This window comes from Myripristis murdjan, chromosome 17 (genome assembly GCF_902150065.1).
Source record: "Myripristis murdjan chromosome 17, fMyrMur1.1, whole genome shotgun sequence".
NCBI classification, from domain to species: Eukaryota; Metazoa; Chordata; class Actinopteri; order Holocentriformes; family Holocentridae; genus Myripristis; species Myripristis murdjan.
Window position 1 is genome coordinate 13,287,679 of NC_043996.1, and position 19,869 is coordinate 13,307,547.

The 19,869-nt window shown below is 42.2% G+C and overlaps 1 protein-coding gene across 1 annotated transcript; it reads right to left on the bottom strand.

Annotated features, from left to right (window-relative positions):
• Positions 1–1,473: 1,473 nt before the first annotated feature.
• LOC115375172 (BMP/retinoic acid-inducible neural-specific protein 3-like) lies at positions 1,474–19,429 on the bottom strand. The gene is made up of 8 exons (XM_030074540.1): positions 19,008–19,429; positions 18,439–18,727; positions 13,794–13,996; positions 11,313–11,533; positions 7,683–7,788; positions 6,386–6,622; positions 4,104–4,326; positions 1,474–2,773 (listed from the first exon to the last, which is right to left on the bottom strand). The coding sequence occupies exons 2-8, from the start codon at positions 18,693–18,695 to the stop codon at positions 1,639–1,641; spliced, it is 2,382 nt and encodes a 793-aa protein (XP_029930400.1). The 5' UTR covers positions 18,696–18,727; positions 19,008–19,429; the 3' UTR covers positions 1,474–1,638.
• Positions 19,430–19,869: the final 440 nt, after the last annotated feature.

Below are 19,869 nucleotides of genomic sequence, written 5' to 3' on the forward strand. Positions count from 1 at the left end.
ACACACACACACACACACACACCAGATGCTCACTGTTTAACCACAGGGATTAACCCTTTACTGGGACCTGGTCCAGATTGAGTATCTTCCTCAAACATATAAGCCTTTTCCCTAGAGTCAATTAAAATACACAGCACAGTTTGGCAGATTTTGGGATGTTAAATACTACCGCTGCAACTCCTGCTAGAAGATAAACTACTATGAGTCATCATGAAATATCAATTATGATAACATCATTAAACAAAAGATAAGAAAAAAGCCAAATAGAGGAGGTAAAAAAAAAAATCTGAAAATGTGACATGAAGGCCAATCTATAAAGGCATGTTTTAGGGGGAGATTTTTAAGATGATTTGACTTTCTAAGGCAGGAGCGACCTGCCTTACAAGTGTAGGCTCATGGCAAAGTGATGATCATCTTTAATCTTCAATCAAGACTTTGGAATGGCTGTGGGGCTCCTGCCTGACCGGTCTTTAAGCTGCTCTCTGGCTTGTAGCGGGCAGAAAGACTTGTGATGTAGCCGGAGGATCAGACACAGCTGTGTCTCTAAATTGGCCGGTAACGTCATAAAAATCAATGCTACAGGTCACAGGCAATCTATAAAAGATGTTAAAATTTGGATAATGTAATCGTTGCCTTAAACAGCAGGCGCAGGGTTTGCTACTACCTTTGACACCAGTAACTACACATAAACTGGTTACAGATTTCTTGGGAGTATAATTGAGGCACCATGTATTGTACAGTACACCGAGCAATCTAAATTACTGTCAACTGCAACTATACTCACTGCCTCATCTCACAATCAACACTGCATCAACAACCTCCTCGCATTAATCTTGAGCTATAGCAGGAGAGTAAATTGTGTCTCGCTTTAATCTCAGGAGAAACATGTCTGGTGAATCTTGATGAAGCTACATCTTTTCTACAGGCTCTTAAGATGCTGGTCTAATCAAAGCCCCGTCATGCCGCTAGCCTGCAGCTCGGCTGACTACAGCCCATGGGGGATTAAAACTGATTCCCCCTTTGGTCAGAGTCACTCTTTTGAGGCTCCAACTCTGTCTGGTGTTGTGGCAGAGTGCGATCCTTGTCACTGATACCTACTGTTGTTTGATGCTGGGCATGTCTCTCTGCCTCCCCAGCTCATCTATCACAGTAACTGTGAATGGCGGACAGGGACAGGGGAGGAACAGAGGAAGGCAGCCCCCAACCCTCCCTTCGCTCACTATATACTTAGTAATCTGTGCCAAGGCTTTTCCCTCAATGGAGAATGGAGACCTTGTGTTCTGTGGCTCCAGATGGGCAAAAACAACACAGCACACACCACTACAACCGTCCACAGCAAGATAGATGGTGAAAGGGTGGGACAGAATAAGGAGGGGTTGAGGATAAATTGTTGCAGAGCAATGTTTGGTGCAATAATGACTGAACTGTAATAATGTAAAAACACACTATTAAATCAACAGTTAATCGCCGGAGTGATAAAAACATCCAGTTTAATTGCACATATGTACAACAAAGCCTTGAACAACAAACACTTGACACAAATGGGATCCAGCTGACAAACAATGCAGGCTAATTGAAGCAGCCCGCGTCAGTAGCAAGGTAACAGTACAAAACATCAAATCGGAGCTGCACCGCCCATTAACTACAAAGTTTGTTTGCCTCGTATTCCACGTAGTTTGGTTGTCTGGCACTGAAAGCTTGCAGGGCAGTGAGTATCCTGGTCACGTCTGCACTGGACAGTTTGAGTCTGTGACGGAGCAGGCAAGCAAACAGATCCATGTGCTGAGCCCCTGGAGGCGAGAGGCGGTTGACCCTGTAGCGCAGCTCCACCAGCTGCAGCAAGGCGGAGTCCTGTGATCCCTGAGTGTACGGGTAGTCTATCTGCAGAATCAGGTCCTGGATGGCCTCCGGGTCAAAGTGCACGCTATATCCAAACAGCTGCATGCTGTTGACTTTCATGTAGCCGATGTTGTTGGAAGGCTCCACTGCCTCCAGGGGCTCGTAATACACCGTGCCATTTCTGTTTCCCCCCGTCACTCCCCCAGAATCCCTCATGCGGCTCCTCAGGTAGAAATGTACAGTCTCAAAAAAGCTCTTCCACCTGTTTCCTAAGGTCAACGTCCAGTTATAACAGTCCAACGGGATATCCAGCTTGGTCCTCTCCCAGTCAGGGTAGCCGTGCTGACCAATCGGCATGGTCCAGCTCTCCGAGTGGCTGCCCCCAAAGGGATTCACGAACAGAGAGAGCGCTGGCTCCAGAGTGCTGTTTTTGGTGAGGCATACCTGAAGGGCCAACCCAAGGAGCATGTGAACACGGTTGGACTTGACCCGGTTACTCTTGAGCGTGAGCAGCATCCTTTTCCTCCAGGACGGGTCGAACCAGGTGTTCAGACGCACGTCGTTGCTGACAAACACAGCGTGCAGGGTAATGCGTGGGTCGCGTCTCTGGAGCAGGTAGCGCAGCTCCAGGTCCTGCAGGTCCCGGTCGCTCTCCAAACCCAAGTAGGGGTCTGTGGGGTCGGGCACAGCGGGCCGGCAGGTGCCCTGGGTGAGGGTGAAGCCGGGGTTGCAGCTGTAGCAGCGGGTTCGGTTCTCTGCGGAGCAGGAGGTGCAGCGTGGGCCGTCGCCCACAGAGCAGGGGATGAGGCCCTGGCAAGGCGGGTGGTGGTAGGGACAGGAGCAGCTGCGGCTCTCGTCGCTGTACACACCAATCTGGTTATTCTCACTGCAGTACAGGATGGAGAGGGCGTAGCTCAGCCAATAGCGTAGAGGCCTGTGAGAGAAACAGCTGTATTTAGTCCCTTTAGGTTTTCAGATTTGACACTGCCAACGTGGTGGATGCTAAATGTCCAATTTATTCTTGCTCACTTTTCTTTCCATGTTAGGTTTTTTTTTTTTTTTTTTTTTTTTGGTCAAATAAGACTCATATTGTGTTCTCCAAAATACATGTTATTGTAAGTGCACCAGAAACACATTTTGATCTTAGCCAATCTCAGGCTCAGCTGTTTAGTTACAGGAGCCAAATCAGATCAAAATGAACATTTTAATCTTGGATTCCCCTTGAGTGGTGCAGATGGGCGGTGATAGGTGAATGAGCGCCAAGCACACACACACACATGCACACACACACACACACACACACACACACACACACACACACACAGACACACACACACACATAGCAGCCACAGACACAATCTGACAACTAAATGCGTTAACTCTCCCTCTCTCCCTCTCTCTCGCTTGAGTACTCTCTGCATCTCTGTCTTCTCTCCATCATCTTTATAGACACGGCACCATAAAAATGCAACGACAATATAATTAGAAGGTAAAAAAAAAGCAAAGAATACAATATACAAACTGCAGATATTATTTCATGGGAACATGGAGAGAGATTTTTTTTTTTCTTTTACAAGCGGGGGAAGTCTAGTTGGATTATGGAGTGAGGAGCCTGCATTTGAGCTCTGAGCTGATGGATTGTGTCATTTGGATAATTTCCTTGCCAGAAATAGCTATCAAAATAGAGTGGTCATGAGAGAGGCATAAATCTGACTGAAGTTATGATCAAAGTGGCCTCTAATAGGCTGCTGAAATAATTGAGGGTCCAGGTGGGAGAGCTGCTGAAACAGCAGTCAAAATAGTGGAAAAAAAAAAAAAAAAACATATATATGTGTATATATATATATGTGTGTGTGTGTGTGTGTGTCTGTTTTTTTTCCTCAGAAATAATTATGTGTTACTTGCCTACAGGAGTTCAAATCCCTGGATGTGGCCGTGTTAAAGAAAGTGGATTGCTAGACGCAGCATTGATTGTAATGCAGGTTACACCTGCAGGGCTGAAACGTGTCTGTTAGTCCGAACTCCGTCCCATTTTTCTTTTCCCTGGTGGAACAGAGAAGCTGTCTTGCTCCTGTCAGCACTTCTCACCTCACTCTACAACTGCTCCTCCTCAAATGCCTTCTAATAAGTGCCTTCTCGCTCCACTGCTTTCTCCTAGTGCCTGGTGCATAAATCATTTTCATAATTATAAGTTTTGGGGAGCACCTTGGGTTAACAGGCTCAAGTATAAATATTCCTCCTCCCTCCTCTTGCTTACGTCTTACCTCTCCCTCTGTAGGACTATTTTGGGCTGCATTCGGCATCTCTTGCTCAGGCTGAAGAGCTTGTTAGTGGTGCGGCGAGCCTTGGTGAATAGCTGGTTGGTGCTGGTCTCAAGCTGCCGGTAGCGCTGGAGCAGGTTGGCATCCATCCTCCACAAGTGCTCCACGACAGATGTGTTTACAGCGTAATGGGTTGGCAGCTTCCCAACAAAGCTTTGGAACTCCTCTGGTAGGAAGGAGAACATGAATAAGTAAAATCTGCTTTTGGCGAGGAGCCACGGGGTAACAATATCCAAAAATCTGTCTACCCCTCATTGTTTGTCCCAGAAAAAGCCAACAGCTCAAGAGGGGAATAAACAGGCACAACATGCCAAGAAAGCATGTTTTGTTAGAGTGAATCTTTTGGGCTGCTTATCTCATCAGCATGTAAGACGGCAAACTTCCTCTATATTTTGTTTCTGTCAAGAGATATCATATGTTAATCATCGCCTGTTGGCAGCGCACACCTTCGAGGGAGCTATACTCTAATTAGATATGAGTGACACTGAGAGCACAAAATTCTGTTCCTGCTTTCAACAATGTGAAAGTCAGGCAAGTTTCCATAGTAGCTATAGTAGCAATCATTTTGTGAAAATATAACCAAAAAAGTCATGTTTTAAAAAAGTGCCTTGATATCTTTTGATTTGTTGCAAAAGAGAAATTTTTCTCAGCCTCTCACTGTTAAAAATTATTTGCATATAGGTGGCAAATGTTGCCTCTTTTCTTTCTCTCTCTCAATTTTGAACTCAGAAAAAGGCACACAGGCAGACTCCAAAAAGAGAAGAACAAAAAACACAACCAGTCAGTATCAAGACCACTGCTGCCTGTGTTTCAGGTGCTACATGTCACAGTTTTAAATACCAAATTAATAATCATATATTGGTATAATTTCTGCAAACAAATTAGACTGGGTTTGGTTTGTCTTTTGGCTGCCATATCAGGCAAGTGGTGATATTTATTCTTCTGTTCTGCAAATTTTAAACATTTCCCTCACCACAAACCATGTTGTTCTGTCGCGAAGATGATTTTTGCATTTTCACTTGACAGGTTTCTCTTTTGCTTTGCCAGAAAAGACACACGTGATGGAAGTGACTTCTGCATCGGCTGTCCTCTCATTCCACTTTCAAACTTTGTAAGAAACTCTCAAGTCTCAAGCTGAGCTTATTTGTATAGCCCTTTTATCACAGTTACAGTCTCAAAGGGCTTCACAAGGCCCACATTATAAAAACAGTAAATGAAAACAACACCCCCAGTGTTAGACCTTCAGTAAGAACAAGGAAATATTCTTGTGGAAACACTCATTAGGGTAAAAAATGTAAGAAACCTTGGTAGGGACCTCAATGAGAGGGAATGATGGTCAGACAAATGGTAGCAAGAGTGTGTAAACAAATATTAAATGATGATAAAATGAACATAAACAAAATGAAAAGGACGAGAATCCTTGAGTAAACAGCTCCAACTTTCTGTGCTGGAAAAACAGAGCCCTTTTCCTGTTTTGTGCCATAAAGCAATCCAGCAGATTTCCTATGAAAGCCGTCCCAGTGGTACACAATGTAAATGAAGAAGGTGTCAGTCTTCTAAGCCCTGGCCATGTGTGTTTACAGCAATTATACTATTGTCTAAAAGATGAAAACAGTGATAATTCGGATGAGCGACACTATAAAATCTGCACTTTTGTGTGTTTATTGGGAAAGACAGTGTTAGCTACGGTGCACAGTACATTCAGGGAAGTATTTAACTGGTGACTGTGGCTGAGCAAGTGCTTCAATCATTTGTACAGTGGCTATGTTACAACAGCACTGTGCTATCAAAACACTTTGGTGCTAAGTGGTGGAGTTTTTAAAGTCAGCTGCGTTTCACTCGCTGCAGTCCTGCATCCTCTAGCACCAATTAAGCACCGGAGCACTTGATGTGAAAATGTCACACCCTTAAAACAGCAAACACTTAATGCAAAAGCAAACAGAAATGTAATCGTGATGCAAACAAAGGCAACACAGCAAAATGTAATCCACATGTCAACAAAAGCTCCACCACCAAAGGAAAAAAGGTAGATAATAATTGGATGACCTCTTGATTCGGGGGCTGTATTTAGAATAGAAGAAATAAATGTGTTAATGGCAATGGTTCGCAAAAGTTTTTTTTTTTTTTTTTTTTAGTTAGAGAATAAAACATGAACTACAGTGAATTAAAACTTTCAGTGTTCATCCTAAAAGCTAAATCTTTTGCCTACAGATGTCAGTACTCACCAGACTCCTCAAACTCCTGGTTGGTCAGTTTCCAGGCGTCTCTGATTCGCAGCAGGTTGTTTTGCAGAGCCTGGAGGTCAGAGTGAGGGCAGTTACACTGAGGGAAATCCAGGCTGCACTCACACCAGCAGTCGCTGTTCCTGCACACAAACTGGCCCTCAGATTTACAGCCGATGTAGTTGAGAGCAGCCTGAATGAAGTGGCTCTGCAGGTAGGCAGGCAGGATGATCTGCAGTCCTACAGGATCATATACAGGAGGCAGTTTAGCCGAGTCACATAGTACTAAAACCAACACTAATGAAATAATAATGGAAAGAGGGGGAGCAGTAGCACTTCATAAACATTTAATATAATTAGAGAGAGCTGCTGCTTAAATATTTTCTATCTGAGAAATTATATCATATCCATGCATAATTTTCCATCATGGTGGGACATTAACTCTTTTCAGTGATTGTAACCCCCATATCAAAGACTAATTTTGTCAATTCCCCAGTATACTGATAAATTAGTAAATTACAAAAAAAAAAAAAAAAAAAAAAAAAAAAAAAAAAAAAAAAAATGTTTATTGTGAAATATACAACTTTTTCAGCCTCTTCAGTAACAATCAGTGTGAATAAAGGGAATTCTCGACATCACAAGATTAGACTATGTTTTAATTCTGTGAACACACTGACTGGAACATATCTGTAAAGATTTCCATGGGAAATTCATTCATGCCAAATATGAGTATCTGTTACTGGCTGCTGCATTATTGTTTGATTTGCTTTGAAGAAGCACTGAGCACTGAGTGTTGCATGCATTAAATTCACACTAGTTTTGCATTACAACTGCATGCAGAGGCTAAACTGAATGCTGTCTGAATGACAGGATAAGTAGTAATAAATTTTAATATCCCTATTTTACAAAATAAATATTATATAGTAAAGTCACACACAAAACATTAAGAGTCAGCATTTAATGAGCAATTAATATTAAAGGTTCCCATAAATTGTTTTCTCCATAATAGTATGTCATTGGATGGAATCTAGACAACTAAAGCCCAAACACATCTCTGTCTTCATTCTCCATTCTTCCATATAAAAGCACAACTTTGGAAAACGGTTGCACCACTCAGTCAAATGCAAACAAACCTTGCTTTGCTGCTCTGCAGAGTCAAGACAATGCAAACAAATATTTGTCATGAAAACAGTTTGTCATGTGTTCATAGCGAGAAGGGAGACTGAGAAAACACAGCTACACGTCAGCTGCAGTTCTCTCAGGTGACGATCAGCCCGACTCTGTGGGATGTTGATTTTACCTTGCAGCTGAACCTTATTTTCTGGACTGTGAACCAGGACGGAGCTGACTGTGTCCAGATTGTCATAGTTACTGCACCCAAGGGGCCCGGTCCTGGTTTCAGTCACCTGCAAGTGGGGACACAGCGGACACACGTCAATACTTTGCCTGGCGACTGTTTCTGTTTTGTCTTTTCTCTCTGTAAGATTTCTCTGTTCATTCGCCTCATCAATGATAGAACTTTCATCTGATTTTTATATTATTTGCACATACTAATTTTTTCTCTGTGTATTTCATTAAGGCAATCAAAAGAAAATACTCACTCATCAAAGGCCTTTTTTAATTGATGAACTGCTCTATAGGAATATTTGAAAAAGTCTGCAATTAGAAAACCTCCTCTTCTCAGACAGAATAATTCGGTCTAATCTGAGGGACGAAATTAACTTCCTTGTTATTCAACATTTAGAAGTGATTCACTTCCCGACTCACACCATATCCAAGTTATTAACCTCGATGTTAAAGAAATTCTGCAAAGTTTAAAACGTTTGGCAAAAACTTGGAACTTTCATATATTAGCGTAAGTTTATGCTCAAAAGCTTTCCATTTCTCATTGAAACCTCCCTGCCATATGTGTTTTAATGAATGACCATATATAACAGGTGCTGCTTTACAGCGTTCATAAACTACCGCGGTACTCTCTCTCTCTCTCTCTCTCTCTCTCTCCATCTCTGATCTTCAATCTGTCTAAACTCCACACACAGTGGTAGTGGTAAATGAATGGAAGTGATCTTGGCTGGAAATTAATGGAATGATATCTGTAATCCATCACGCTGATGCATAACCATAGGAAGACATTCTCAGTTCGGGGGGGTACTTGTCTTCATCAATGGCTACTCACTATAGCATCTACATTTGCCCCTCAGGCTGATTAATGCGTACACTCTAATAGCCACTTCAGATGATAAAATGGATGATTGGTGTTTTATCGCACAGGATATACAGCTGCTGTTCTGTTCTGCATCTTCACATCTACAAATGCTGTTGAAGTTTGCTGCTGAAAAACAAGGGGAGTCGATGTCTGAACATTTTCAGAGCACGTACTCTCTTGCAGAGAGTGAGACTGTATTTATAGCATTGTTGTTTGAAAGCATTTGTCTCTAATGGCAGGTTAGCAGAACTCAGGTTTTGCCCTCTTCTTGTGAGCTTTCACACTATTGAGTCTATTTTCAGGGTCACATTGAGCTTGAGTCAGTCCAAGCATGCATGGTGCAAGAACAAAGCTCAGGATAAAAACAAACAAACAAACAAACAAACAAACAAAAAAAAACAACCTGGACAGGTCACCAGTTCACCTGAGGATTAAAACGTAGCAAACACATTCACATACTGTAGCACCTACAGGTAATTTAGAGTCAGTGAGAAGCTGCAACACACCGGGGCCACGAGTCAAAGCCCAGCTGTGTTGCTCTGAGGAAACTACACTAACCACTGGGGCTCCGTGCTGCTCCCTCATGTGTGACCCTGAAGGATAAACATCTTGACAATGAATACTCATGAATGCAGCACAGCCAAGAGAAATAAGGGGAGAGACAGATGTGGCAGCCTGGCAATCTCTCCCCCACCACCCACCACCCCCACAGGTGAATTTACTCTTGTCAAGCCAACTTGTAAATAAGCATTTGTTCTTAATCCTACCTGGTGAAATGAGTTTAATAAATAAGTTGCCTGAGCAGGTATTAAAATGCAAACCGCAAATGGCATGTGCACTAAAAATAGCTGCACAAGAGGTCTTTGCTATGTGTGCCTGTTTTGTACTGCAGTAAATGTCATATGATCCACAGCAAGTAAACACTTTAAAAAATACGTGGCTATAATGGTATACTATGTAATATTGCCCCAAAGTGAGACTGTTTAGATTCAATTGACAAAAAAAGAACAAACACAAAATGTGAAGGTGTACGTGGTTCACATTGTGGCTTGAGTCACTGATAAATTACATGCTTATTCTACTTTTACTTTTCCTTACATCAATCAACCCTCAGTTTCGTTCAGTGCACATTTAAACTTAGAGTCCCATACCACTCAAAAATGTTTCAAGCTAATTTATAAAATTAGCTTGAAACAAGAAACAAAGTTTGCCAATGAAACAAGCAAATTTTCACTTGTTTCAAGTGAATTTTCACTTGAAACAAGTGAAAATTGTCTCAAAACAAGTTACTTCTGAGCTGATCATGTCTTATTTTAAATGTAATGAGATATTTTGACTAGAAATAAGACATTTTGACTTGAAATAAGACAAATATTCTTGGTAAGATTTTGAGTTTTTGCAGTGTAACAAGATCAGTGCAAAATGGCTGCTTCACATGAACAATGTTAGTGTAACTTAGATTTTCAACTATTGCATGATTATGGTGACTGTCACAGACGATACTTCCTCGTTCTGTGAGCAGAGCTCTGGTAACAAGGCCAGCAGGCAAGGAGGTGGGCAGAGACTATCTGAATATTCATAGATGCGCAAATTTTTTATGAGGGCAAGATTTAGATTTATATTTAAGCAGTTTTATGGGAATAAGGGATATGTTTTTATGTTTTTATGGGAAACAAAACAGGAAAGACAAGTGAATGGAGAAAATATACTGTAGATAATTCAGTAGATAAAAGATGATAAGTCTTGATTATAAAATTATGGGCGCTTAGACTCTCTGGGGAAATTTTTCAGATTGAAGGGCATCAGCCCTGAGTGCCAGCATAATAAAGCCCCCCATGGAGTCCAAACACCGGTGCTGAAGGTCTCTGATGACATCTGATGAGACTGAGGGAAATTATGAATCTGTGAGGTCCAGGTGGAGATGGGGAGTTGGAGGGATGCGTGAACGGCAGCAGACAGCGCTAAAGGCACACCGAGAAACACATCTTAAAAAGAGCAGCAGCAAGGTGATACGCTGGATGACAGGCAAGATGCTAGGAAGGTGTTTTGCTATGATTTGACAGCCACAGACAATGACAGCAAGGGAAATGATGAATGTGTTAGAGGATAACAGGATAAAAAGTGAGAAGTATATCTGAAGCCTACACATGAGCATAAGGCAGTCTTCCTGACTGAACCTTTGCTAAAGCGCCGTGTGTAATATTGATGATCAGAGATTACTTTTAGGGGCTTAATAAATGGCTGGAGTGGGACTTTAAACTTAGATCATCGATCCAGCAGTCAATTTTGCATAATGCACCTTTAAACTTAAATGCACTATGCAAAATTGAGGTTTGCGTGAGGTAAAGAAAAAATGGCTGTGAAACGATCAGCATTAATGTACGTCTTAATACATCAAAATCAACAATAGCTGCATTTATTTGAGTCCAAACAACACTTATTGACATTTCTGCTGTGTATCCGTGCAGCTGAACACATTTCCACACCCACAAAACTGAATATCATAATAATCCATCTGCACGGTCCAAAAACTTCACTTGGCCAATTTAGCCAGAAACCATACCAATCCATTTCAGCACCTCTGGCCCTTCCCCAGCATGAGCACTAGAAGCTAACAAAGCAGAAGCTAGGGGAGTGACACAGTTGCCTAGAGGCAGCAAGTGCATGGTGTTTCATCTCCCAGCAGGCCGCAGCGCAGTTACAGCTTCCTTGACCTCAACGTACCCGTATGGCGGTGGATGCGATCTGGAGGTGGTGCAGTCTGCGCAGGGTGCTCTCTCTGTCAGTGAAGTAGGAGGCGGCGAGCTGGTGGAGAGCCTCCAGGGTCACGGGGCCTGTGCTGTTTAAGCTGCTGCTGCTGCTGCCGCCGCTGGCCTCAGCCCCCGAGGAGGAAGACTCCTGGCTGAGCTTCCTTTTGTCCACAAATATCGTCAACGCCTCCTCCCCTGGTGACAGACATGCAGAGGAAATAAGAGCCTCATTAGCCCTGACAGAGCGGCACTAATCACTGTTCATTAGCATCTTTTCAGATCGGTTGGAAAAGCACAGTAGTGATTAAAAGTGCTGTATTGGGACTGATGGCTTTTCTTCAGCTTTGAATTCATCAGACTCCTCAGTAATACAGAGCTAATTTAAAATCATTGATCAAGTTCCCTTGATTATCTTGTATTTATTAGTTAAAAATACATGGAGGGGTGAAACTGATCTAAGACTTAAATAAATTCTAGTCCTTGGGAGCACTTGTCTTTGTAAGTTACAGATATTACATAGCCAATAGAAAAATCAGTTGGAGGCAACCAGTGCCACATTGAGACTACTTTCCTTTTGAAGAGACTCTTACGTGCAATATCAAAAGAAAATTCCACTCATGTATCATTAATTTGTCATGTTCAATACATTTGAGGAATGATTTTGTGATGAAGTGTTGCAATTTGCCGTTTCGCTGTACCCACTTTCCCTCAACATGCCTCGTCTACATTTCCCACATTGGCTTTTGGCATCCTCCAGAGAACGATTATGGATTTGTTCAATGAAATTGTGAATTAAATTGTGTGTTATATGAGTGCGGAAACCAGAGAAACAGAAAAACAGAACCGCATAAATAGAAACACAGAGAGAAACGTGGCCAGCGTGGACTATCATCGAGCTGGTTGGCCACGGCTGAATGTGTTGCAGTCAGTTATTAGCCAGCTTCCACACCTCTTTATTTCCCTGCCATTTTGTTTCATGAACACGCTTGTCAGGTGCAAAATGGAAGAGATGCTGATTCAGGCCTGAGCAAAATGGAAGAGATGCTGATTACAGCTTACCGATTTTCAACAGCTTCTGTTTCCAAGAGAAATAAATGTGTCATCCACTGAATACTTTGTTGGGCTCAGTAGTAAACTTTCAAATAATTTTATGTCGGTGTAATTTTGATTAATGCTGCTTAAAGGGGTCTAGTATAGTTTATGAGCACTAGAGGCGCTATCGATCACCCTATAGGAAAACAGGTTCCTCGTTTTGTGTACATATTTACACACCGATGTAAATACTGCAAATTCAAAATATTTCAAAATAAGGCTTTACATATGATTTGGGGGTAGGAAAGGTATTCGGCATGTTTATTAGGTGTTTATTTGGTGAGAAATGTTTGCATCTGAGCAAAACTAAGTGTTTACAAGGAGAACTACAGTACCCTGGGTACCTTTAATTAGCACTTGCTAATCAGCTAAGTTAATCTCTAATAATGAGGTACTGTTATCACAGGCAAAACCACAGCACTAAAAATGCATTATTTGCCTCTTCCAATCTTTGTGGCTGTATGAGACAACTGAATAGAGGCAATCAGAGCCTCATGCACCACCTACAACCACTCAGAATAGACCGACCCGTCAACTGAGCTGCTCGAGGTGTGAACGCCCTTAAGGAGCAAGACATAGAGAGTTTTACAGCGGAGAGAGGGTGAGTCGTGCCCTTTTCTCAGAGTGCACCATAACTTGGGACTGCATTGCACTCTAGTCTATTAAGACCAATGTCGGTGGAGAATGTCTCTGCCTCGTCTGTGATGGACCTCTGTTTGACTGTTTGGATGTCAGTGCAAATTGATGAGTTTTAAAAGAAGCTCGCGCTCTTCAGTTCTGAAAGAGACTGACACGAAAGCCCTGTATTTACCGCTTATGTTTTGGGCAATTACTTGTGGGAAAAAGAAAAATCTACATCAAAATAACAACAAATCGAGCCCATAAATGCATGGTGCACAGTAAAAAGTTGTTTTCAGCAGTGTTTACGGGTGGAGTTTTTCTTTAAAAACATGTTATTGCACTTGACAACCTATGCTAACACTAACAATTTTATTTCTGCTAATCACATATACTTGCTCATGCTGCCCAACTGAAGCAACAGAATATAGGCCAATGGCATATAAGACGATGGCACAGTGTGCCAGTGGGGAAGCTCCCTGTAGGGGATCATGCCGTTTTGAAGTAGGCCTAATAAAACCATTAAGTCCTTGTTTCTGCTGCCACCTCCAGTTTCTTTTTCGTGTGTCTACGCCAGAGTGATCTGATCTTTTCTTTGCTGCCAAAGAACTCATCCAGAAATATTTTTCATATGCTTTGTTCTTGAGAAAGCAACAGACGGTAAAATCGGTGCCACAGATGCTAAAAAATCACATTAGAGATGGCTGTATGAATGAGGCTTGCTTTGAAGCGCACTGTACTGTACCTCCCAGAGTGGCAGACAGGAGGAGGTGGGTGCCATATTTCTTGATTATACTGTCTGTAATTGTCTGGAGACTTGGCCGCCTCCCCAGCTGGCGAATGGTGTGCATGAAGTCGGGGTCGAGGGGCAGAGCCAGGCCACCGCTGCCACCGAGGCTGTCCCGCTTCTCTGCTGCCAGACTGTTGACCTTCCATCGACCAAACTCCCTGGTAACGCAAAAACACACACAGACGCACACAGATTTGATCACTTGGTTGAGGTCTTTAGTGAATGCAGTGAGTAATGCCCCGGGCTGCTGTTTAACAAGCCGACTTGACAGCAATGGATTAGCTAAATGCATGCAATATTTCAGACAAATAGATTCAGGCACATGCACGGTATAGAACACACGCAAACACACTCACCTCATTAACACATCAAGAGGCTGTGAAGCTGTGGATCTGAACCCCTTGCGGTCATCTAATCATACAGTATATAAGGTTAAGAAAGCCTCGTCAACAACTTAATGTATTTTTCACTAAAAGGAGTAAAGGTGGAGTTTTAAGAAATCATTTTGTGCTTGGTTCTTATACACTATATGAAAGCAGCACCTTTCAATGGGAGGTTATCATTAACCTGAAGTACCTTTTTGCTAGGCTGCTTATTGTTTTCTACACAAACTTGTAATAAATCACCATGTGTAAAACTCACAATGATGCAAAGTGTAAAGCAAGGCTGTAACCCGGCGGAGAGGAGCAAAAACCAAAACAAACCATGGAAAATTTCCAAAAGCTATGTTTAATTTCCTGCATCATCAGCTGCCATCAGTTTGCTCATTAGGTGTCGACAACCATGCCCTTTTGACACACATCGCAATGAACCCTGCACACTTGTAAACCAACTGGGAGCCGCTGCCAGAGAGAGACACAATTCTCCTCCGCTCACTGTCTCTGTTTCACAGTCCACCCATATCTAACTCTCCCACAGTGCTGCCTGCTACCTCACTGTCCTCTTGGGACCCAATCAAATCAATGCCACGAGAAAACGATAGGCAAAGAAATAATTGGAGACTCAGTACAGTGTTGAATGTGTCATGACAGCCAATCATCATAACAAGAGAAAGGCCTGTCTCTGCATAGTGGACAGATGGACATTATAGATCCAGCCCGGGGTTTAGCCTACAGCTAATTTACCAACATGCACATATGGCAAACAGACAATGTTTGCAGAGGGAAAACTCTCTGGCATGCATAGTTAACTGCCCTGTAGGCATGTGCACTGTAAGCAATCAACGATGATGAAAACACCTCTTTAGGGGAAAAAAAAACTATAGAGGAACAGACATGTGGAGTGAACCAGCATGTTACTGCATGACTGTCGGCCACGTGACGCTCGACATGGTGCTGTTCCTGCTTTCTCAGATGTCAGCACTACGTTATGATGATACAGCCTCCCAAGACACTTCACATTACAAACAGTGTGCATAAGACTTAGTCCACTACTAAGAACTGGTTGTTTTCAAAGGCTAATTCAATGTTAGTTTGTTTTTTAATTAAAGAATTCATGTATTCATGGATGTATACATGTATTCTCCTAATAAACAGTGTGGATTGAGTATCAATAATATCAGATATTGATTAAATTGAAATAGTCCTTTATGCATTATTGTTGTTAACGCTAGTGCTTTATCTTTGAGAACAGCCTTCCAAAAAAAAAAAAAAGTTTCAGGTTGTTCCTAACAATATCAAAAGAGCCTAGTGAAGCAGATTGAGGCCAAATTGTTCTCCTGACTGCTGATAAAGGGCCAAATTGCAGCTAAATTGAAAGTTTCTAAGTGGGCAATACAATGCTTGCAGGGTAGATTTTCACAAAGCAAGTCACACTCAACCAGAACAAGACCAGGCAGACCCAAAGTGACCGCACCAGCTAAAGATCGGTATATCAAGCCAAAAGAGGCAAATCAGCATCTGCATCCAAGATACAAAGCCAAGTGAACAAAGAACAGCCTGCTCCACTTAGTACAAGTACGGTCAAAAGACAATTGACAACCTGCGTCCTTAATGAGAGAATAGCAGTTTCCAAACTACTTCTTCAATGACAAAACAAGTCTTAAAATTTAGCCTGAGCCAAACAATACCAAAATGTCACTGTTCAATACTAGAAGGAACTCTTGTTTGCAGAGGAATCAGAGCGCTTATATGAACAGATGGCTGTATAAGAGGTTAATGCACCACTGCATGAAACCTCCAATCAAACACGGTGGTGGAAATATTCAAGTGGGAATGCCTGGTCTCTTCCAGAGTTGGTGACTTCCACAGAATCAACTACACAACGACTCTGTTCTGCAGAGGCATGCCATCATTCCTGATTTAAAGGTGGGTGGAGGAGGAGGACTCATTTTCCAGCAGAACAGTGACACCAGAAGCTATACCAGGCCTGTCTGAACTCCAAGAGCATGGTGTGGCGACTTGCACGGTTTCTCCTAAACAGTCACCACACCCGAACCCCAGTGAACATCTCTAGAAACATTTAAAAAGGGAAACATACCTAACACACTGTAACTTCACAACATTTCTTCTGGGATGTTGTAATTTAGAGCCAGACTAATGTGGATTGTGAAATTCTGCAAAAAGTTGTAAAACTGATTCCAGACTTGAGAGCTGTGATTAAGAAAAATGAGGAACGTACAAAATACTGAAAAATTAGCAATTTAAAGTAGTGCATGCAAGTGTTTTTTGACTGTTTAATGACTAAAAATGTGTTATATTTTTTGAAAAAAGGTGGTGGATTCAGACATTTGAATGGAATTGTTTGAAAATATGTACTCTGAGCAGATCTTTGAGGATATTGTAAAATAATTATGGCATATTTCTTAGAAAAAAAAATACCTTTGCCTCATGTTCCCACGGCATATTTTCTCCTGACATTAAAGCTAAAATGAAGGTCATATAATGGACTGACTTAAGCAGCTGTAGCAACACTAGTAATTCCAACAGCTTTCAATAATGAGTTTTACTTTTCTGTCTTCAATGATTTTTTTATTTCAGTGATTTTGTATTTCAAGTGCTTTCTTTCTTTTTTTAAGCTTGCGTGTCTCATTTTGGAATTAAACTTTTCAGATGGACTTGAAAGTAGAAAAGCGGGGCAGCAACATTAAGGTTGCTGGTTTAAAAGGCCTGTCAAATAGTGAGATGTCAGATAGCAATGAGCCATGCAAATTAAGATGGTGGCTTCCCTCAGCAGCCCTTTGTCCTAAACTGCCACATGCACCCACCCGTGTTCACTGCAAAAAAAAAAAAAAAAATCATTAAAGTTACTGTGTTAATTTACATTTGGATGCTTTCCAAATTTGAAGACAGTAACCACTAAACAGTTGCATGTTGCATAATAATAATTCAGCAGGCTGATACTGTAAAGCGTTATGCCACTTCTGCAAAACATTTTCATTGTTCACCACACACAGAAGGAAGTGTTTTGACAACTACACACACACGACAAACAGAGAAAAAAAAATCTATGATTTATAAATGCTACCAAGGGAAGTCAACATTTTTTTCTTTTCTTTGCAACAAGGTCTCAAACTCTGTCAGCTATTCATTTGCCTGTATTAGGCTGTGGAGACATGTTGCAAATAAACAGTGAGTTTGTCACCATGAAGTCTGCTGGAACCAAATCATAAACCTATAGAAGCACACAAATCCAGTTTACTCAACTTACAGCATGTCTTTGACTTGAAATATGATCATGCACTATAGAGACGGAGCTCTGTAAAACATCAGCGTGGATACAATTGATCTACTCAAGAAACAAGGCAGGTTTGAATAACAATTAAGTGTTTTATAATGCATCCTCATTGACTAAGATGCTTGTGAGGAATTGTTTGTTTGTTTATTACGATCCCCATTAGCTGCTGAAAAGATCAGCAGCTACTCTTCCTGGGGTCCAAGAGTATTCACAAGAGTATTCGGAACCAAAGTAGCACCTTCCTTCCACTTATAAAGCAAGGAACATCTGAGAAGGTGTGACAGCGGCAGCACACAACCATATAGCACTATTGGAATGCTCTGTGAATGCAGATGTTTTGTTTTTCTTCTGGAAGGATTTTATTTTGAAACATCAATGGCAGAACTGTCATCGCTCAGAAGACAAAAGCCAGATACAGACAAATGCATCTTTAACTATGATGTACACAGCTCCAAATCTGTGAGAAACTCAGAATGATTTATTCAGATGTTTGTTCTGTTTGTTTGTTTATTTTTTAATTCATAATTAATGCAGGCAAGAACACAGGAGCATCACTTGTTCATCAACTAAACAACTGAGTGCAGGTGTGGAAAGGTAATCAGCCATAATGACCATGGTGTCCTGTGGCCTTGCTGCGCGGTGGGCCTATACAATGTATTCAACAAAAAGTTCAAATATATCTCTCTCATCTTAACACATGCCGGTTATAATTTGACAGCTTGTTTATTTCAGAGCTGCAGCAATCCCGAGAAAGCCTCATAGTTTGCAGACTTTTGGAGACGATTGCGTCATATTCCCTCGAAATTGAGTGCATCCACGCGAGCACTCACACGCACGCAGTCAGTCACTCAGTCACACACATACACGCGCGCGCGCGCCACCACCGCACATCACCTCAGGCAAGCGCGCGCTCCATCTGTCTCACCTGTAGATCTTGTATCTGGTGCTGAAGCCCTGCTGGTACCTCTCCGCGGCCTCGGTGAACTCCAGGGATTGGTGGAATGGCCCTTTATCCGACAGCAGCCAGTCCAGGGAGCCGGAGGCGGCATCGCTGGGACCGGCAGCGGCTGCGGCTCCGGCGTCGGCCCCGGTCCAGAGGCAGCAGCAGCAGAGCCAGAGGCTGAGAGCCGCCCCCTCCCATAGCAGAGACAGCCGCCTAAGACTGATTCCCTGACAGCTCATGCTTCACCCAGAGACACCTCATTCTCTCCAAACTGGGAGGGTGACAGACGAGTAAGACATTTTACACATTTCACGGCTTGAAGAACTGTCAGGCAGGGCCGGGGACGGCAGCCTGTACTTATTACCCTTAAAAAGGAAATACTTATTCCAGATATCGAATTCATTCGTTCAGGAATTTAACCCAATAGGCTCTGCGTGTTTTGAACCACTGAGTCAAATATGTGCAAGCGCACTACTACGGGGAAATTGATTTCTTTAACTGGATAATACATAATCAATCGTTTTATCATTAAATAGCTGAGGGCCACTTACCTGATTTTGCAATGGGGACCAAAATGATGCGTGTCAAAAATGAGTGAAGTCCTCTGGTCCGCTGTGGCTGTCGTAAACTAAACCTCGCCTGCGCAGCGCTCCGGGATAGTGGCAACATTCATAAAGTCGTTTATAGTCCTTTGTTTCCACCACTGAAAACAATTTGTTTATTTGTGTATTTTACTCTTACTCAACTTTATCTCAATTAATCCGGGATCCAGCAAGATGTGTACAGCCCGAGATGAACCGTGAGAAGTTCATTTAGACGCAGGAAAAGAAGAGGAGTTATTCTTTAAGATGTCCGTGTTGCTCAAAAAAAAAAAAAAAAAAAAAAAAAAAATCTGCTTTAAATATTTCCATGACTGACCTCCTCTGCTGATGAGCTCCCGATTACAATCTTAAAAGTCTCTGTTAGTTCTTGATAACGTTGCGTGTCCGCCGCCGTGGCTAATATTCCTCCTCTCCTGTAGAGCTGGTGGATGAATGAGCGGCTGCTTCAAGAGGGAGCTTTCCTCTCTTTTTCCTTTTTTTTATTTAAGAGAGAGAGAGAGAGAGAGAGAGAGAGAGAGTGAGAGAGAGAGAGCACATTATGAAACAGGTAGTAGTCTATCTGAGTGTATTCAACTTCTGAGAAAACCACAATTACGAAAATGATGATGATGATGATGATGATGATGATGATGGTGCTGCTGCAGCCGCTCCTGATGATGATGATTGTAATGATAGTGATGATGCTGATAATGAAGGCTCGATCACCACCCCCACCCCCCACCCCCGCCCCCCAACCCCCCAATTCACCATCCCAGCCATCATACACCATCACAATTAATCGACCCTTATTATTTGCCATCAGCATGTACTC